General features: G+C 40.1%; 1 protein-coding gene across 1 annotated transcript in view; it reads left to right on the top strand.

The window, feature by feature from the left end:
* The window catches only part of abca4a (ATP-binding cassette, sub-family A (ABC1), member 4a), a 37,619-nt gene that overhangs the window by 19,394 nt on the left and 3,818 nt on the right, over nt 1-14,407 (top strand). Inside the window, exons 17-42 of the mRNA XM_038725088.1 lie at nt 101-178; nt 348-581; nt 1,366-1,543; nt 1,714-1,845; nt 2,013-2,152; nt 2,312-2,449; nt 3,166-3,344; nt 4,047-4,149; nt 4,627-4,832; nt 5,232-5,286; nt 5,461-5,541; nt 6,597-6,772; nt 7,073-7,197; nt 7,304-7,402; nt 7,503-7,692; nt 8,237-8,331; nt 10,557-10,589; nt 10,774-10,879; nt 11,000-11,074; nt 11,242-11,411; nt 11,880-12,057; nt 12,251-12,366; nt 13,326-13,473; nt 13,562-13,685; nt 13,940-14,069; nt 14,237-14,357. Of these exons, the coding sequence (XP_038581016.1) occupies nt 101-178; nt 348-581; nt 1,366-1,543; nt 1,714-1,845; nt 2,013-2,152; nt 2,312-2,449; nt 3,166-3,344; nt 4,047-4,149; nt 4,627-4,832; nt 5,232-5,286; nt 5,461-5,541; nt 6,597-6,772; nt 7,073-7,197; nt 7,304-7,402; nt 7,503-7,692; nt 8,237-8,331; nt 10,557-10,589; nt 10,774-10,879; nt 11,000-11,074; nt 11,242-11,411; nt 11,880-12,057; nt 12,251-12,366; nt 13,326-13,473; nt 13,562-13,685; nt 13,940-14,069; nt 14,237-14,357 (3,410 nt within the window). The remainder of the gene's footprint in view (nt 1-100; nt 179-347; nt 582-1,365; nt 1,544-1,713; nt 1,846-2,012; nt 2,153-2,311; nt 2,450-3,165; nt 3,345-4,046; nt 4,150-4,626; nt 4,833-5,231; nt 5,287-5,460; nt 5,542-6,596; nt 6,773-7,072; nt 7,198-7,303; nt 7,403-7,502; nt 7,693-8,236; nt 8,332-10,556; nt 10,590-10,773; nt 10,880-10,999; nt 11,075-11,241; nt 11,412-11,879; nt 12,058-12,250; nt 12,367-13,325; nt 13,474-13,561; nt 13,686-13,939; nt 14,070-14,236; nt 14,358-14,407) is intronic.

Here is a 14,407-nt window from a genome sequence, read left to right as displayed (position 1 = left end):
AAGGGTTTGGTCACAACTTCTGCTGTAAAAACAAATACTATTTTGATTTATTTCCAAATTTACTGTAACTACTACTATATTATTTTGCTTTTCGTCACAGGACAGTATGGAATTGGTCGACCATTTTACTTCCCCTTCCTGCCCTGTTATTGGCTCAACAGTGTGGCACCAGCTTCAGGTAAGCTTTCTTACTTAACATTTTTCCTGAACACTAATATGTCTATTTATTTATTTATTTATTTATTTATTATTATTTATTTCTAAAATAAAGAGGACCTAGACTGTTAAAAGCTTGTTGTCCAGTGACATGAGTCAGTTTTAAAATCCATCTTTGTTTTTCACCAAAGGCGGCAACAGACAGAAGTTGGATAAAAAAGCCTTTGACAACCTGGCAACCAAAGAGCAAGGAGAGCAGCAGAAAAAAGAGGAGGAGGAGGAGGAGGAGGAAGACCAAGATCAGGAGAAAGATGAGAAGAAACCCAAGACTCTGGAGGAGACAGCCTCATGTGAACACCAGGATCAGCGGGAGAGGCTGGAGAAGCTGAACCAGGCTGAGGCAGAGGAGAACCAGGAGAAAGACGGTATAATAATTACATATTGCTTGTTGTTTCATATTAAAAAAAAAAGCTTCAGCACAACTCTTTCATCACATTGAGGGTGTACAGGGCTGTTTTTTTACAGATAGGTGCAGTTTGTTAACTTCATAGCCAAAACATGTTTACGTGGTAACTTCCTGGAAGAGGGACATAATAGTTCTACAGTATCATGATTTTATTTTTACACATTGTGGCTGCATTTGATTATATATCACCATATCTGCTACATATCAGTAGGACAAATTACAGCATGATTCCAAATATAATTAATTACACATGTTAATGTAATATTTCTCCATACACTTGATTTCCATTTAGGGCTGAGGTCATCTCTCTATTTGCACTCCATTTCCCTCTCTGCCAATCAAAGTCACTGTGTGGGAAATCAATGTCCCTGTGTGTGTTTGCACTTGCTGGCATATGTGAACACACATACTGCTAGTGTCTCAGTTTCATGTTCACTTAATAAGTGATGGAAACACTTTTTTACACTGTATGACAGTCCAATCCGCTGATCTCATATGTGTCTTGCCTCTTTCATACACATTTGAGAAATAAAATTACACCTCTGTTACTTTCTGAGATGTGACGTTTGATTGTCACGTAATTTGGTTGACCTTTTTATTATTGTTTCTTTGTTTACTTGAAAGACACGTCCGCTGTGGTAGATTTCATTTTGCTTTGTAACTACGCAAACAGTCCAGAGGCATATTTACTCCTAGTTCAGACAAATTAGTAACATACATGTGGTTGTCTTTGCTGTATGCAGGTCAGCCGTTCTTTGAGGCAGAGCCAGTTGACCTGGTGAAGGGAGTTTGTATCCAGAACCTGGTCAAGGTGTTTGGCAGTAGCTCCAGACCGGCCGTGGATGGTCTTAGCATCAGCTTTTATGAGAGCCAGATTACTGCCTTTCTGGGCCACAATGGGGCTGGGAAGACCACCACCATGTACGTCACACAGATGCTGTACATGCAAGCATGCTCACCTACAACACCCATATGTGAAGTACTTCACATGTAGAAAATAGTCTCTGCAAATTACTTTTGCAGTGTCAATATGTAGCTTGGGGACATCCTGTTCCACTTTACTCATTTCTCTCTTTCTTTCTTTCTCACAGGTCCATTTTGACCGGTATGTTCCCTCCTACCTCAGGGACAGCCACCATCTATGGCAAGGACATTCGCACAGACATGGACACCATCCGACTCTCTCTGGGAATGTGCCCTCAACACAACATTCTTTTTCAGTAGTATGTAACTCTCCTCAGACGTAGAATTTCGGATTCAAATAGTTTTGGGGCATTTTACATTGTACCATAATAGTAACCACCATACAGAGTGATAAAAACAAAACAAAAAAAGGGTGGTAGTGTGTAAAATGTAATAGTTCCCCCCTCTTTTTCTTGTTTTCTATCAGTATGACTGTAGCGGAGCATATCCTCTTCTACTCGCTGTTGAAAGGCCGTCCAATAGCGGAGGCCGAGGAAGAGGTGGAAAACATGCTGCAGGATCTGGGTCTTCCCCACAAGAGGGATGCGCTGACCCAGAACCTCTCAGGTCTGTCTTATTTTGCAATAGATGATCCACACTTAGTATGCAGGTGTATAGACTAATGTATTAATGTTTACTAGTCACTACCAATGCAAACCACACACACAAACACACACACACTCACACAAATGTACTCTGTCACTACTTTATGATGTTCTAATCCAGGGGGCATGCAGAGGAAGCTATCGGTTGCCCTGGCGTTTGTTGGTGGGGCTAAGGTGGTGATCCTGGATGAGCCCACTTCAGGGGTGGACCCATACTCCAGACGCTCCATTTGGGACCTGCTTCTCAAATACCGTGCAGGTAACACTGACCCCTGCTGGCTAGAAGAGTGTACAGAGCCCTACGGTGGAGGTTTTCTACATTAGTCCATCAGACAGATTAAGACTTAGAAAAGTATTTTCCAATATCAATAGACCAATAACATACCTTTACACTCTTATATTTCCTCTAATTGTTATCATCATGCATTAAATGTCTTTGTTTTTGTCACATAAACCAACCATTTAACATTATGTTGTATTTGTAATAACTGCCAAACATGTGTTGTCAGCTAAAGTGTTTGCTGGCAGGAGGAAATATTTTGCAAATTAATATGCAGAAAATTATGAGTTAAGTTTTATTATCAGGTTTCCTTGACAACTAGTGTTATTATACATGGCATGAACTTTGCTTATAACATGATTAGAAGAGATCTGAGGTGAAAATAATTCTAAACAAAGTAGCTTGTTATGCTATATTACATCTAAGTTTTATGATGGTCGGGCCACAAACAATTTAACCAGGATCCTTCACAAAACATTGATGCTACTATAGACAACAAATCTTGATAGTTTTTCCACAAAACCTGATTGCTAAAGAACTGGGTAACTTGGAAATAACAAATGCTTCATGTCATATATTCTTGAGCCTACTGAACTTCAGAAAAATGGCAAAATCTGAATCATCAAACATCCATCCTTCTTTCATTTCTCTCTATTTAGCCATTTTTCATTGTCCATCACTATCCCATGTTGCAGGGCGCACAGTGATCATGTCCACCCATCACATGGACGAGGCCGACCTGCTGAGTGACAGGGTGGCCATCATCTCTCAGGGCCGCCTCTACTGCTGCGGCTCCCCCATCTTCCTGAAGAACTGTTTTGGCGCTGGCTTCTACCTCACTCTTGTGCGACGAATGAAACATGACACTCCAAAGGTGGGAAGTCGTGAAATGGAGCCTTGTGTATATTTGTGTGCATTAAGGCTTTCAACACAGTGGTAGCTTTAAAAGTTAAATGATACATTTGGGTTGAAGGTTGGATTAAATATACTGCTATAATTGAATTATTGTTTGGCTAGAACATCATATTAAACAGCCATTTGGCTATAGTAAATTATCAATTAAAATCCTGGTTAATAATATATAAATAGACAAAAAAAGAAAAAAGCTTACTGATATATAGATAATATATTCATACAGTGAATACATTTACAAATATATATTCATTCAAACTATATATAAATAAGTACAGGTAAAAAAAGGCTTGAAGATATATCTCTCAGACTGCAACTGTGAAACTGAGTGTAGAATGTACATTGTCATTCATAATGAATAGGTATCCTCTCCCTGCCCAGAGGGGTGTTTTATAGGGGATATTAATTGCAGAGGGCAGGAATGACTTCTTGTAGCAGTCCTTATTACTGTTCAGCTGTTGTGGATTTATCCAAGTTGTACAGGAAACGGTTACAGATATTTAACATCAGATGGACTAATACAATGGTTTCACCTTTATGATTCCCTCTCTGATTTCTATGTAAATGAATCCCTGTGAGAATAAGGGGGAGTGAAAGTGCTTGCAGGAGAGATATAAGTTAAGGAGATATAATAAATGGTTTCTGATAACATTTTGTCCTGCAGGCCAGCTGTGACTGTACAGAGGATTGCTCCTGTCAATGTTCAAAGTGTTCAAAGTTTAAAGTGAACCAGGAGGAGAGCCAGACTCCAGACAGACAAATGGATGGTAAGGTCACCATTAGTTCTACCCTTGTCTGGTGAGTTTCTGTTTTGCCAAGTGCATTGTCAGTCTTCTTTAAACTGTTTTAGTCTATTCAACTTCTAAATTAAAAATGCAATGGATCATAATGTGTTTGTCCTGTTGATGAATAGCACTTCTCTCAGTCTACTTTTTGTACCTGCAGCCAACACACGTAGAAACACCCTTTACTTACTGTGCTCACTGTACTACTGTAGGCCCTCTGTAGAACTATTAAAGGTCAATTGAATATGCAGTATGATTTATCAAATGTTTACCCTGCTGTGGTTTTGCACACCCTCTTTTTTGTGGTTTTTCTTAAAGTAAATTTCTACTTAACATGCCATGTCTCAGTTGTCAGATATATGCATATAAAATAGGTAAAGGGCAGGTAAAAAATATATTTAATTAATTAATTAAAAAGGGATGCAAGTCTGATGATTTAGCCTTATCACTTGTTTCCAGGTAACATGGAAAGCATCACAGCCCTTGTCCATCATCACGTGCCAGAGGCTCGTCTCATCGAGGCTATTGGCCAGGAGCTGACCTATCTGCTGCCCAACCGTAACTTCCAGCCTAGGGCCTATGCTAGCCTCTTCAGGGAGCTGGAGGAGACCCTTGTTGATATCGGCCTCAGCAGCTTTGGCGTGTCCGACGCATCGCTGGAGGAGGTGTGTGGAAATAATAAAAAAAGAAATGGTAGCAGTTCTAGTAACCATTGGACTGCTTGTCTTTACCAACTACATGCAGTTGTGATCTATTAGGAAATCAAAAAAGTAATTTCCGTTTTCAAATTTACATTATAGTCCCAGGACTTAAAAATATTAAACAATAGATCAAACTGACAATGACTACCCCCTCAATACAAGTAATATTTTCATTTTCAGTGCTAAACAGCAATCTGATCGCAAGTACAAAAGAAAGCAAGGAGCGTTTTATTGAGGCAATCTGTCATCCAGTCGCTGCCTGACGTTCACCTTCACAGTGATTACTCTGTTTCATAAGGATTTGTAATCAAGAGCATCTGTTAATCTTGGGTCCTGAAAATAAAATAAGCTATTTCCTTGTAGATCTTCCTAAAGGTCACTGCTGATGGGAATGCAACCAACAGGAAATGTATACAAGGTAAAAAAAGAAAAACGGCACAAAGTTTTTGTAGTGCTATCCCTTAATTTCTTTTTCTCATCCTATTGATTTGTTGTGTGTCTAAATGTGTAGTTGTAGTCTCTTGTAGGCCTCTTTTCTATCTACCCATCATGTAAATTACATCCTTTGTATCCCATTCTCTAACTCTCTCAGACAAGAAATCATTGCAACAGATCTTTCGAACTAGTCTCTGTGGATTCAACAGAGTGGCTGTTGATATGGAACTACAAAAAGGTGACAGTGGCTTTCAGCTTACAGCTCTGGACAAATGCTGCTCTTGTGGGAAAAATACATCAATATCTGTAATTTATGAGGGTTTACAGTCTATCATGGGTTGTAATATATTGTTTTGAATAAATAAATATTGTTGAATAAAAAGAATATGTGAAGGTCAACTGAGAAATTAACAGAATAGCTCGACATTTTGGGAAATGCCCTCTCGTTCTTGCTGAGTTAGATGAGAAGATCAATACAACTCACTATTCTGTAAATATGAAGCGACAGCCAGCAGCTGGTTAGCTACCTATTGCTGGCTGAAACAGTGAAACAGTACTTTCCTGTCAAGTCCCAAGATTAACAGCTAGACTGGCTACCAACACTTTAAAGCTCACTAACTAATTAGCATGTTGTTTGTCACCTCAAGTGGACAACAAAACTCCAGGAAGTTACTGTTTCCGGCCAAGAAATGCTCTGGTAGAGAAATCCCTGTAAAACCACAACTTGGCGTTACAAGATATAACAAAATTAGTGAGTTGAGGGCTGCTGGCTCTTTTTTTTTTGGTTACCTTTGTACAGAGCCAGGCTAGCTGTTTTCTCCTGTTTCCAGTCTTTGTACTAAGCTAAGCTCACTGGCTGCTGGTGATAGCTTGATTACTGTACAAACATAGGAGTGGTATCTATCTTCCCATCTAAATCTCAGATTTTCCCCAGTGTCACATTCATCTTTTAAGCATTCTTTAATTCATTCCTGAACACATGTTTAAGCAAAAGTGTTTTTCCTGGCAATGACAGTGTAATGCAGAGAGCTTCGGCTTGGGAATTTCAACACGTGTCCAACTGATGTCCATCCATCATAAATATATTTTGATCCAGAGCTTGTACTGGCACACTAACTCTAACCCTAACCCATATTAAGATTATGAACTACATCCCTAAGGCTAGCGGAGCACTGCTAGTTTTGATCACGGTTCACAGACCACTAAACATGCTTGGCTTGCTGGCTGGCCTCTTTAATCTAGCGTTCACTGCATGTGCAAATCAGACTGTGCAACTTGAGCTTTATATTCCAGAGACAGATGGGGCTTTGCACTCCAATGGTCAGGGCCCATGTGATGTCCCAGAAGGCAGTGCAGGAAGGGGATCCTACCAGGTCAGAGGCCTGTGTCTGATTATCAAACAGTTCTTCGCTCTGTTGATCAAAAGGTTGCATCATGCGACACGCTCTTACAAAGACTTCTTTGCCCAGGTAAGCCTGCTATGATTTACCGCACTGTCACAATCTTAGTAGCATTTTATGTTTTCAGTGGTGCTACAGTATACGGTATGTACAAGATCTAAATATGAAAACTAGGCTGTCTACAGTGGATCAGCAGAGGTCCTTATCTCAGTTATATTGTTATATTTCGCTTTACTGTTAAATAGTTTGGCTGTCTGAATTGGCTTGATTTCCAAGACGCATCAGGATGCTAATCCTTGTGCGAATCTTATATAATATTGTCTGTTTTTATTGTCTGTTAAATCGCACTTATGTCTCTGTCTTTGGTAGATTGTGCTGCCAGCCAGTTTTGTTTTCCTGGCATTGACATTCACTCTGATCGTTCCACCTTTCGGCGAGTATCCAAGTATGACTCTTAGTCCCTGGGTGTATGGGAGACAGTACACCTTCTTCAGGTGGGCACTGGGACTTGAATATACTAAATTAATATAGCTAAAATGTTCCTAAATAAATATTTTGATTTTGACATAGCAATGTGTACTTTTATTTTGTCCATTGCAGTAATGAGCGCCCTATGGATCCACAGATGAGATACTTTGGTGAAGTGCTGTTGGACAAACCTGGCTTTGGGACTCGCTGCATGGTTGATGAACCACTGGAGTGAGTCACCTTCACAGGTTTAGTTCACTTCACATTTTTTCTAGACTGTCCTCTGTGCTGTTCTCGTTTGAACACATGGGTCAATTTCTCCCACCGGTAGAGATTTCCCATGTAACAACATCACCACGGAGTGGGAGATGCCCCTGGTTAACCCTGTCCTGATAGATATGCTGGCTGGCCCTGAATGGAACTCCCTCAGACCATCTCCAGACTGTCATTGCAGCACACCGAAGAAGCTCACCATGCTCCCTGTGTGTCCTGAGGGAGCTGGAGGCCTGCCACCTCCACAGGTAGGTAGTTGGGTCACTACAATACGCATCACAGATTGAAAGCTATTTTGTAAAATGAGTCTTAAGTGAGGTGAAACCAGGAACTAATTGTACTAATTGTTGACTAATTGTAGGCGATGAACTGATTTCTGACTGATAACAGATACTTTATATAGGGAGTTACTATATTAAATGGAGGGAGAAGATGACTGGCATGGATGAGTTTCTCCAGATGTGTGGCTGAAATAAAAGACTTAACCTTGGCTATATTTTCTAAATTATAAAAACATAACTGAACAACTTTCTTTACATGGGGTTCAAAATACAAGCCCTGGTCAAAAACTAACCCTAGATTTCTGGCCGAGGGCTTAGCATAAGTTGCTAGTTCCCCATAGGTGGAGACTTACACACACAAAATCTACCTTCTCAAGCACACTACTGAATTCCTTCAGCACACGCAATTGCGTATTGTGCATTGACTATGGTATCACTTCCAATTCAACTGAAATCGCATACAGAGTGTGTCTCATATTAAATGTACACTGCGTGTCATTTTGTGTGTCAGAGGATCCAGTCAACAGGAGATGTTATTATGGACCTAACAGGCAGGAACATCTCTGACTACCTGGTGAAGACCTACCCCAGCCTAATCAGAACCAGGTATAAGATCCTTCGTCCCAATTCAAAAGGAAGAACTCGGAAAAGCAAAAACTGAATCTGAACTGAGAACACAACTCGCCTCTTAGGCAGATTTCAGAGTGAGAAATGCACTTGAGTACGACTTCTCTTTCTTGTTAAAAACAAATGGTGTCAGGTAGGGATCCGTAGGGATCAGACACCTCGTATAACAGTCTGAGTCAGTGGAAAAGAGAAGCACATTTTGTGGATGAAATTTTTAAATGAATACGTTGCAGCCACTGCAGCCAGTTCACGGCTGCTGGCTGAGGCCATCTACTGCACGGATTCCAAAACCTTTTGTACAGTGCCTTGCGAAAGTATTCGGCCACCTTGAACTTTTCGACCTTTTGCCACATTGCAGGCTTCAAACATAAAGATATAAAACTGTAATTTTTTGTGAAGAACCAACAACAAGTGGGACAAAATCATGAAGTGGAACGAAATTTATTGGATATTTCAAACTTTTTTAACAAATAAAAAACAGAAAAATTGGGCGTGCAAAATTATTCAGCCCCTTTACTTTCAGTGCAGCAAACTCTCTCCAGAAGTTCAGTGAGGATCTCTGAATGATCCAATGTTGACCTAAATGACTAATGATGATAAATAGAATCCACCTGTGTGAAATCAAGTCTCCGTATAAATGCACCTGCTCTGTGATAGTCTCAGAGGTCCGTTTAAAGCGCAGAGAGCATCATGAAGAACAAGGAACACACCAGGCAGGTCTGAGATACTGTTGTGGAGAAGTTTAAAGCTGGATTTGGATACAAAAAGATTTCCCAAGCTTTAAACATCCCAAGGAGCACTGTGCAAGCGATAATATTGAAATGGAAGGAGTATCAGACCACTGCAAATCTACGAAGACCCGGCCGTCCCTCTAAACTTTCAGCTCATACAAGGAGAAGACTGATCAGAGATGCAGCCAAGAGGCCCATGATCACTCTGGATGAACTGCAGAGATCTACAGCTGAGGTGGGAGACTCTGTCCATAGGACAACAATCAGTCGTATACTGCACAAATCTGGCCTTTATGGAAGAGTGGCAAGAAGAGAGCCATTTCTTAAAGATATCCATTAAAAAGTCTCGTTTAAAGTTTGCCACAAGCCACCTGGGAGACACACCAAACATGTGGAAGAAGGTGCTCTGGTCAGATGAAACCAAAATTGAACTTTTTGGCAACAATGCAAAACGTTATGTTTGGCGTCAAAAGCAACACAGCTCATCACCCTGAACACACCATCCCCACTGTCAAACATGGTGGTGGCAGCATCATGGTTTGGGCCTGCTTTTCTTCAGCAGGGACAGGGAAGATGGTTAAAATTGATGGGAAGATGGATGGAGCCAAATACAGGACCATTCTGGAAGAAAACCTGATCTGCAAAAGACCTGAGACTGGGACGGAGATTTGTCTTCCAACAAGACAATGATCCAAAACATAAAGCAAAATCTACACTGGAATGGTTCACAAATAAACACATCCAGGTGTTAGAATGGCCAAGTCAAAGTCCAGACCTGAATCCAATCGAGAATCTGTGGAAAGAACTGAAAACTGCTGTTCACAAACGCTCTCCATCCAACCTCACTGAGCTCGAGCTGTTTTGCAAGGAGGAATGGGCAAAAATTTCAGTCTCTCGATGTGCAAAACTGATAGACGTACCCCAAGCGACTTACAGCTGTAATCGCAGCAAAAGGTGGCGCTACATAGTATTAACTTAAGGGGGCTGAATAATTTTGCATGGCCAATTTTTCTGTTTTTTTTTGTTAAAAAGGTTTGAAATATCCAATAAATTTCGTTCCACTTCATGATTGTGTCCCACTTGTTGTTGGTTCTTCACAAAAAATTACAGTTTTATATCTTTATGTTTGAAGCCTGCAATGTGGCAAAAGATCTAAAAGTTCAAGGGGGCCGAATACTTTCGCAAGGCACTGTACCTACTAGTCATTTTGACACCAAAATATGTGACAAAAGGGCCTATATTTAAAAATACCGAAATGACCCTTTAAGTTACTTTACCTAAGAGCATCACTTTAATATAGATTATCTCCTGCCTATACATTTATCTAAACTTTTGTTTACACAAGAACTCTGTAGGTATATTCAGTTTTTTTTTTTTTTTTTTTTTTGTACAAAACTTTTAGTTGAAAAAGATATTTAAGAGTTGTGAACCTATTTGTGGTGTTTCAAGTTTAAAATGTTTGTCTCTTTCCAGCTTGAAGAGCAAATACTGGGTGAACGAACAAAGGTAAATTCAAATTTGGATTCAGCTGGGTCATTGTCAGATATGGTTATGTCCAAATAGGGCTGCTTTGAAATATATTACAAACTATGTAGTTCTGCCCCAAGTGGTTGTAATAGTGTGGGCTGCAGTTGCTGGTGTTGCAGTAAAGCTTTGTAGATGTCAGCAGGGTTTTCTCTGTGGTGTCCAGGTATGGAGGTATATCAGTGGGAGGACAGCTTCCTGTTTTAGTGCTCCAGCCAAAGACCATCCAGGATGTGGCAGAACAGCTGGGACGCCTGCTCAATGTTACTGGGGTATGGCTTTAAAACTCAACATTATGTGTTTGCTTATGTTTGTGTGCACTATTATCATTGTTCATTGCATAGTTATTTTGCGATTCCTTTTGTAACGTGGCCTTGAAATTTTGGTTGCAGGGCAAATACTCCAAACAAACACTGAGGGACATAGGGACATTTCTCAGGTACATGGAGACTCAAAACAATGTCAAGGTCAGTCCAATAACGCCTCACCAGCCAGAGGTAACCTTCATCACTGTGATCCACATTTCTTATTGTATAACACAATTTGATAGACTGTACATAATTTTCTCCTAAACCAATTATCAATATTATACAGCAGCAGGACTCAAAGTACATCATTCACTGTCTTTCTGTAGGTTTGGTACAACAATAAGGGCTGGCATGCCATGGTTTCTTTCATGAACGTGGCCAACAATGCCATCCTCCGTGCAAACCTGCCCAAAGGAGCTAACCTGGACGAATATGGAATCACTGCCATCAACCATCCTCTGAACCTCACCAAAGAACAGCTCTCTGAGATCACGGTGTGAGTGTCCAATGGTTGGACATGTATCAAGTACTTTTCAAACTCTGAAACTTTTCTAGGTGTTTGCAAGGAAAAGTAAGGACCAGGGTGTGATGGTTATGTAGCAAATTTTCTTCGTGATCCAGCCTCAAATAAAAGATTAGTTGGATAAACATTGTTCACTGAAGGTCACTGCTGAGAAACAAGCAATTTTTAAGTTACATTAGCTCCAGGAAACTCACATCCTGCTTCTTACACATTGGGTTTGATTTGGTCAACTTTAAAGGAAAGAAAATCCCCCTTTAGATGATCTTAAACTGGCAGATACCATCAACTTGTGATGCCAGATGCATTGTAGGAGTTTTTCCATCTGTAGATCTACTTATCCCTGTATGACTGTGGAATGTTTGTGCTTTACACCTCTTTGAGATCTCTTAACATTTGCACCTGATATTTCAGGTTGATCATTTTCCTCTGTCCTTTCCCCAGCCTGACTACCTCAGTGGATGCAGTGGTGGCCATTTGTGTCATCTTTGCCATGTCCTTCATTCCAGCCAGCTTTATCCTCTATTTAATCCAGGAGAGGGTCACCCAGGCCAAACACCTGCAGTTTGTCAGTGGTGTCAGTCCATTGGTCTACTGGATGGCCAACTTTCTCTGGGACATGGTACAGTGACCCTGTTACCTTATGAGATGTGTACCAATGCTTGGCAAATGTCAGTAACAGTCAAGGGCATGTAATAATGATGTTTATTAGAACAACCAGGGTAAAGATGCTTACACACCCTCAATAGGTTTTCTTCTTTGTCTACAAAGCTATTTTATGAGCACAGTAACATGGAATTATGTTCCTTCTCTAGGTGAATTACTCCATCAGTGCAGCGATGGTGGTGGAAATTTTCATCTTTTTTGATAAGAAGTGCTACACCTCACCAACCAATCTCCAGCCACTTATTGCCCTGCTTATGCTTTATGGGTAGGTTTTTGTCTTTTTCAGTCTATAACTGTATTATTAATTGTGAGGCTGTCGTGATCAGTTTTGACTTTCTTTCTAACACTTGACACAAGGGTAGATTTGCAGATGCCTCAGCAGATCTTTTTTTTATCATGTAGCCTAAATATGCGCTACTGTCATTACCAGATTGTTCCTCCCCTTTACTCAACAGCTCACACTACCTAATGAAACACCCAGTGACATAGTGTGTGTGTGTGTGTGTGTGTGTGTGTGTGTGGATGGATTTTGTGATTTTATTATAATATATTAACACAAAGATTTTCAGTATACCTTTTTTTTAGCCTTGTTGCTGCTGCTATTTGCTCTTGACACTAGTTTAATACACAACATAAGATGCTGTGTAGAGATGAGTTGAGGCTTCCACTCTCCTATTATTTGTTTTATGCTAAATATACTGTCTTCAAACACAAGTGGGGATGGTTTACTGATGTTAACTAGTGCTGGGCAACAATTAAAGTTTTTAATCGTGATTAATCGCATGATTTTCTGCGAATAATCACATTGTTATGCGCAAAATTGAATAATTAATTCTAAAGTAGTGTATTGCACTTTTTATACATAATTTATATGTACTGCTATATACACAAAAGTGCAATAACATGTGGTTTGCAAACACTTTAAACAAATAAGGTGCTTTTTACTAGCAGTATTGCCTTTACACAGTAGCAGTAAAATATTTCTTGTAAATCTCAACTTAAACATTAATGTAATCAAATATTAAACCAAAGCTATTAGCCACTGCCAGGGCATAACCTTTTATAGCTTGTTAAAACAAGTTGCCATCAATCAGAACCATGTCAGTTGGATTTCTTGATTAGCAGGCAGTGCTAATCAACTGATTGTGCCTAATAGTATATCATTGGGGCCATTGGCATGGTGTTAGCTGATGCGTTTTTTTGATCTCTCCCTTTCTCTTGTAGCTGGTCTGTGACACCCATGATGTACCCCATGTCCTTTATATTCAGTATCCCCAGCACAGCCTACGTCTCTTTGTCATGTATCAACCTCTTCATTGGCATCAACAGCAGTGCCATCACTTTCATCTTGGACCTTTTTGAGGGCACCACAGTAAGACCACAGGCCCTCTCTCTGTAAATTCTGTCTTCCATGTATCTAGCATATCACCGTAATTTGTGTGTGTTGGATTTCTGTGTAGGCTCTCTACAACCTCAACCAGCTGTTAAAGACCATGCTGCTCATCTTCCCCCATTATTGCCTGGGCCGAGGCCTCATAGACATGGCCATGAACCAGGCTGTGACTGATATCTACGCTCGCTTTGGTAATTACAAAACACACACACATACTCATATCCAAAAGCCTGCGACTGTCAGCCCCCATCTCAACGCACTGAATGAATGTTGGGTCGTTGGCTGCATCAGAAATCTGATAGCTTACATTTGCATTTAAGGCCCAAGCTAAGTGCAGAGTTGGTATCTTCTATTGTAACTTCCTTATGTCAAGGAAAAACACCCATCATTTTTTATAAAGTGTGAATGCATAAGTGACTGGCGTTACATTTATATATTTCTTCAGGTGAGGACTACAGTCCAGACCCCTATAACTGGGACTTTATTGGGAAGAACCTATTCTGCATGGCTGTTGAGGGATTTGTCTATTTCATCCTTAACATTTTCTTCCAGTATCGCTTCTTCCTGGATCACTGGTAAGTGTAGTAGAGCTTGAATTACAAAACCAAACTTGCCAGGTGTACTTTAGTAATTGCTCTTTGAAAAGTATAATGTAATAAAAATGCAGGGATGCTGTAACATTTTTTTCACCAGGTAACATAATCTAAATGTTGAAGTTGAGTAGTTAATGTTTCCATTGCAGGATATCAGATTGCCCAAAGCCTCCTGTTTTGGAAGAAGATTTAGATGTGGCAGAAGAAAGAGAGCGAATCTGTAATGGTGAAAAAACAAATGACATTTTACGTGTACAAGACCTGTCCAAGGTGAGATATTGTTCTTTTCAAAATATAATCAATCATGGACGCTGCACAAA

This window comes from Micropterus salmoides, unplaced genomic scaffold, assembly GCF_014851395.1.
Source record: "Micropterus salmoides isolate LMB-PRFRI ecotype aquatic unplaced genomic scaffold, ASM1485139v1 Ms_hic_scaffold_1, whole genome shotgun sequence".
Classification (NCBI taxonomy): Eukaryota; Metazoa; Chordata; class Actinopteri; order Centrarchiformes; family Centrarchidae; genus Micropterus; species Micropterus salmoides.
This window is presented reverse-complemented; position numbering and strand designations above follow the sequence as displayed.